Genomic DNA, 6,171 nt, shown 5'->3' with positions numbered 1-6,171 from the left:
GCTCAATTACTTCAATGGGTCTAAAAGGGGCTTAACATCACATAGGACAGGACCTCTATTCAACACTCCCCGGAAAAATTCTTATTGAAGCCAATCAGTGTTTTGCTTGAATAAGGAGCTCTGAACAAGCCCCTTAGTTATTATGTCTGAATAAGTTTTTCTCCCAAGAAACTGAGAAATAAGAATCTTTTTATAGTGGTCTGAGGAATTAATTCATGCTCTGTTCGCAATTCCAAAAAAACAAACAAATAAACAAAAAAGAGTGCCCAGATAAAGAATCGGACTTTAATGCAATTCTGAACGTTGAGAAGTCATTTCTCTTTTAAACAGTGTTTCCTATTGTAAAAAACACAATCAGATTCCGACCTTAGTTAAACTAGTGCAATTACTGTAGATTTCCAGCTATGTATCTGACATTAGAATCTGGCCCATTGCCTCTTTAATACAAAAGAATCACCTTATACTTATAGCACTTCAAACATTAATCCCCACAACACTCCCGTGAGGTAGGCAAGCATAGTATCATTTACTCAAAACAGCTTTTTCCATTGCTTTGCAAAGTATCTGTTACCAAGTATTTCAAGTTCTGGAGGCTTCAGTTGTAAAACTTAACCTGTGCAGGGTAATACGTCAGGGTGTCATTACAGACAGACAACTCCTCAGGTCCAAAATGCCAGTTATTTGGCATTACATAGGAATCAGCCCTTGAGTTTGTACAGTTTCTCAGCTCCAACCCTTTGGTGAAACAGAATTCAATTTGACCAATTGTTTGCACTTCTTCACCCTAGAAACAGTAAAAATGAGATACTCAGCTTTTAAAGGCACTTACAGAGGCTTCTTGTTGTAGAGGAGACAATAAGCTAATCCTCTAGATACCGATTGCTTGTTCTTATGGTATATTGAAGATATGCCACTGTAAGGGTACAGGTGGATGATGTTTCTAGAAGTATCTACTGCATACAGTTCATAGTACAGACACCTTGTTCCCCTTATGCAATTCACAAAGGGTGCAGGTAAATGAATCCATTTGGATACCTAGGATATTGGCTATCATTTTGTAAGATTCTTAGTAGAGGGAAGGTCTAATTTACACTGATAAAGAGATTTCTCATCACTGTAGTATTTGGTCATCCTACAAAACGAAGGAATATATTGGATTTTTTTTTGTAATAAAGTAAATGCATACACAGCTGGTATATGTCATAATTTAAGGATCCAATCTGGCAAACACTCCTGGTCCTAATGCTTACTACCAGAAGAAGCCCCACTGACTTCAGTAGGGTAACTTACAGTGACAAATATTATTGGGTAGTAAGTGTTTGCAGGATTGGGTCCCAATGTTGTTGTAATTATTACTACTGTTTTAATCATACGCCTTCAACCCTGTCATTGCCAGCAATCCCAAACTACTGTATTGGTGCCCTCTCGCATACATAATAAGAAACTGTTATAACTCAGACCCAAGGTAATTCTGGAATGGAGTTAGAAGCCTGAGGAGACTCTTGTAAAAATCTTTTTCTTAATTAACCCACTATCTAAATATTGTGCAGGAGCAAAATTTCACAGCTTGATTACATGCTCTATAAAGATGTATTTCCCTTTATCATTTTTTATTTCAACTAGCAGCTGCTTGTTGTTCTGTAATTAGACCATAAGCTCTTTGAGGCAGGGAGCATATTTCCACATACGTTTGCACAGCGCCTAGTACAATGGGGCACCAATCATGACTGGGACCTTTGGACACTGTTGCATTACAAATATAAGAGTGATAGCAGCATCTGAGCAGTCTTCATGACAGCAATCACTGTTTGCAACACTATCATTGCCTCCCCTATTACTCCTTTCCCAGAATACAAATAACCAGTCTTTAACCAGTTCCCATGTATACAGCCTCCCTTGATTAAAAGCACTGGAGCAACTTCCTGTTCCCATTGAAATTGATAGCAAAACTCCAATTTTAATTTGTTGTTTAAAAAGCCCTTAAAAGGGAGGCAACTGGTTTTGATAGTTGGTGGGTCTTGCCCACATGCTCAGGGTCTAACTGATGCCGTATCTGGGATCAGGAAGGAATGTTCCCCTTGGTTGGCAGAGACCCTGTTTTTTTTGTTTTTGTTTTTTTGTTTTGCCTTCCTCTGCAGCATGAGGCAAGGATCACTTGCAGGTTTAAACTAGTGTAAATGGTGGGTTCTTTGTAACTTGAAGTCTTTAAATCATGATTTGAGGACTTCAGTAACTCAGCCATGGGTTATGGGTCTATTACAGAAGTGGGTGGGTGAGGTTCTGTGGCCTACAATATGCAGGAGGTCATACTAGATGATCATGAGGGTCCCTTCTGACTTTAGAAGCTATGATTTAGTGGGTTTAAATGTGAGAAAGGAGAGGCTGAGCACAAAGACTCAGAATATTGCTAAAGCAAATTAACTTGACAACACAAAAGATATTCAACTCTAAAAGCAATTTTAACTTGGAATGGTTTTCATGAAATAGCTTTCTGCGTGTGTGGGCTAACTCCACCAAATGTTTTCCAGCAAAACAGCTTTATTAAACTGTGATAAAGGGAGTCTAGTGATTGTTAGAGCTGTTCTGTGACCTTTTTAGGAAAGGTCACATCACAAAGTGATAGTTAAAAGGGAGGGGGAAATCACAGCTATATAGCTAACTAAACTCAATGTCATGTGCATTGTTTTGTAGCTTAAATATATTGTTTATTTTACTTTGGTATAGATAGGTAGAATTATATTTGTGAATAATGTACTGATTGCGCACACTAAATTCACTACTGCACGCTAACTTACAGATCAGTTGCTGGCATGGAAAGGGAAAATGGAATCAGAGTTTTAGGCAGCATTGGCTGGAGAAGGCAGACCATTTATCTCTGTCTTTCTGAATCATAGGAAAAGCCATAAAGCTTTGTTTAAACTTCTTCGAACAGGAATTCTTTGGGGACACCAGGTAAGCCTCTGAATTTGCCTGATCCACATGTGTTATCAGGCAAAGTCTTTTTATTTTTAGTAGGACAGAGCTAAAATTTGGCTTAAGATGAGTCAGTTGAGTACTGTATGCTTTGAAGTAAATATATTTCAGGGGATACTTGGAATGTCCCAACATAGAAGCAAAAGAGAGGAAAATCATCAGAAGTTAATAAATTTAGTTTCATCAAGGTAAACTTTTGTTTACTACTTCAATCAATAAGGGAAAAATAAAAGAAAGTTTTACCTCTTCTGGAGGAAGGCACTGAACCTTTGGTGTTACTCCATAAACACTTGTAAGGGCTTCTTTTATGGCTGTCATCTGAAGATTTAAAAGCCATATTTGTATAGTCACAAAAAGCCTTTTTCATGAAAAACAACTGTAAACAGCTATACAATTAGAAGAGATTGCTTATCTGCAGCAGGTTTGAAGCTACCCACTCCTTCTAGCAGCGGTACATTAAAATGACTTTATAAGTATGACAGCTTCTTACCTGGTAATAGGTACTGCTTGGCTTTATCCCAACTTTCAGGAGACAACTGAAATGAATACAAAATGCCTTTTGTGGAGTAATACATCTTACGTTTCATGGGAGTCACTGCAGGTAGATATACTACAGCTAATCAATGGGTAAACGGAAAATCCTAGTGAGGGAGCTAGACAGACAGATTAAAGCAAGGAGAATGGGAGAAGCTCAACTTCCCCTCCTTTCCCGAGCTTGGGTAACTAGCATTCCCCTTACCCTTTGGCTAGTGCAATGAGAACTCCCTCCTCTCCTGCTTGAATTGACTTTAACCATTAGAGCCAGATCCTCAGTTGCAGCTGGGAGGGGGCCCACAGCATTCTCTGCACTCCCCAAATCCATGAGCTATGGTGTGCCAGTCACCTGATACAGGTTAGAGCAGCAGGTCACATCTCTTTTCCCGCAGCTGACCAGAGGGAGGGAGAGGAGTAGGAGTTGTTATGGTCACTGTGTGCTACTGGAAATCCCTGTACATGGGGAGATTTGCCAAGTTTAAAGTCACTTTGTAACCAGTGGAAGAGCACAAAGCAGCTGGAGTGTGGCTCGCGATTCAGGACCATTGTCAGCTGAGAATAATCAAGTTTTCCAGTTTATTTAATATTAAAAGCATATTTTTAAATTATAAGTCATTCAATAAAGCTAAGCAGGATAGGTGGATCCCTGTTTTAGACATCTGAGTCCATGTTTTAGGCACCCAAGTCCCTCTTTTGCCTCCACTGAGATCCTCAATACTCCCACTGAACCCTGTAGGCATCCACGCTCACTCAGCACCTAAGTTTTTCATAGTAAAAGTTCTGTAGGTACCTATGTTCCTGCCTCTGTGCATGTTCACTGCTGCCTTCCTCTAGATGTTCTGACACCTGTCTCCTGTCTAAGTCCCAGGGTGATCCATGAATGAGGGGAAGATAGTCCTTAGCCCACCTAAGTAGAGGCAGTGCCCAACCCAGTAGGTGCGCTTGAAAGGTCCCATTCAAAATTCTGCCAGAGGACGAAGAGGCTGCCGCCACCCACCTTACAACTTTTAGCCCAGTGACTAAAGCACTCGCCTGAGACCCCACGTTCAATTCCCTCCTTTCTTTGAAAGGGGGAGGAAGGATTCAAAACAGAAGTCTCCCACCTCCCAGAAGAGTGCTCAAACCACTGAGCTAGGGGTATTCAGATATAGGGTTCTTTCAAGCTCTCCTGATGAAGCTGTTTCACTGTGGATAGATAATGAAATAATGGTTGGAGCAGGTGGACTGGACCCAGGGTCTCCCAGCTCCCAGGTGGGTACCTACCCAACAGATTACAGACTCATTCTCTCTCCTCCAATGACTGTTCTACTGTGTATAAATACTTAAAATGTCATTGGACCAGAGAAAGTGAGAGAATGACGCTGTAGTCCAATGGTAAGAGCACCCATTTGGGAGGTGGGAGACCCCAGGGACCAATACCCCAGCTCTAACCTCTCATTTATCCACAGTTTCAACAGGAGAGACTAAGGGAATCCCACATCTGCATATCCCTGTCATAGTTCAAGGCAATTTCACCTGTATTTCTCCCTTGTGCTCCAGCAAGGACACTCACTCTCAGGCTTCCAGCTCCCTTGCCATCACCCTTCTTGCCTTCTGATCAAAGTATTTTCAGGCAGCGCAGTCCCCTACCTACATTGTGAATTCCCCAGCAAGGCAGACTGCCTAAGCAGGCCTGCTTTGCTTTTTTCCTCAGAGGTTATAAACAGCATAATTGCCTACAGGTATAAGTTACCACATACGCCTTTCTAAGCAAGCATATTTATGCTTAAGGTGAAAGCATTACAGAGAAAATATTACAAACAATAAAAGAACCTACACATGCTAAATAAGCTTATCAGAAATTCCCTCCCTGCGCTCCCCCACCCCAATCTTCAAAAAGGGCTCTGGTCCATGTCAGTCCTTCGAAACCTTTCCTAAGGATTGGGGCCCCCCTTTGGACCAGACATCCTGTCTTTGCTGGATTAGAATGAAGGCTTTGAGTCAGTTTAAACTCAGGGTATTTAACAAAAAGTCCTTCCTTTGTCCGCTGGCCTCTAGAGAATGCTGCTTGAACTAGGGTAAGTGAGCCTCTTTAGGAGGTGGTGCCTCTCTGGAAATGTTACAACCTGAGTGAATTTGCCTAATCACCCCCCACTGTTCTTACTCCTGGAGGGGATATAGTTACCCTCCCCCATGGAACTACATACAGTCCCTGGTCCACAGTGATACACACTTAATACAGTAAGATTTCCCAAAGATACTGCAGGAAACTGCAATATTTGTCACAACCCCACAGGTCAGTGGTTAAAGCCTTCTCCTAAGAGATGGGAGACCCCTCTTAAAATCCCTTCTCCCCCTCTAGCAGAGAAGGGGGAATTGAATCTGGGTCTCCACATCCCATGTAAATGCTCTAACCAGTGGGCTAAAAATTATAAGGTGGGTAGCATCCACTCCTCCTTAGGGCATTTTGTGTGGAAAGAGGCAGGCACCCAACTCATTTCTGCTTAACCCATAAAAAGAACAGGAGTACTTGTGGCACCTTAGAGACTAACAAATTTATTAGAGCATAAGCTTTCGTGGACTACAGCCCACTTCTTCGGAAGTGGGCTGTAGTCCACGAAAGCTTATGCTCTAATAAATTTGTTAGTCTCTAAGGTGCCACAAGTACTCCTGTTCTTCTTTTTG

General features: G+C 41.5%; 1 protein-coding gene across 1 annotated transcript in view; it reads right to left on the bottom strand.

Annotated features, from left to right (window-relative positions):
- Positions 1–263: 263 nt before the first annotated feature.
- RNASET2 (ribonuclease T2) overlaps positions 264–6,171 on the bottom strand; it is a 39,211-nt gene continuing 33,303 nt past the window's right edge. Inside the window, exons 8-10 of the mRNA XM_034765235.1 lie at positions 3,464–3,509; positions 3,217–3,291; positions 264–784 (exon numbers count right to left, since the gene is read on the bottom strand). Coding sequence (XP_034621126.1) covers positions 596–784; positions 3,217–3,291; positions 3,464–3,509 — 310 coding nt within the window. The 3' untranslated portion in view covers positions 264–595. The remainder of the gene's footprint in view (positions 785–3,216; positions 3,292–3,463; positions 3,510–6,171) is intronic.

This window comes from Trachemys scripta, chromosome 3 (genome assembly GCF_013100865.1).
Source record: "Trachemys scripta elegans isolate TJP31775 chromosome 3, CAS_Tse_1.0, whole genome shotgun sequence".
NCBI classification, from domain to species: Eukaryota; Metazoa; Chordata; order Testudines; family Emydidae; genus Trachemys; species Trachemys scripta.
This window is presented reverse-complemented; position numbering and strand designations above follow the sequence as displayed.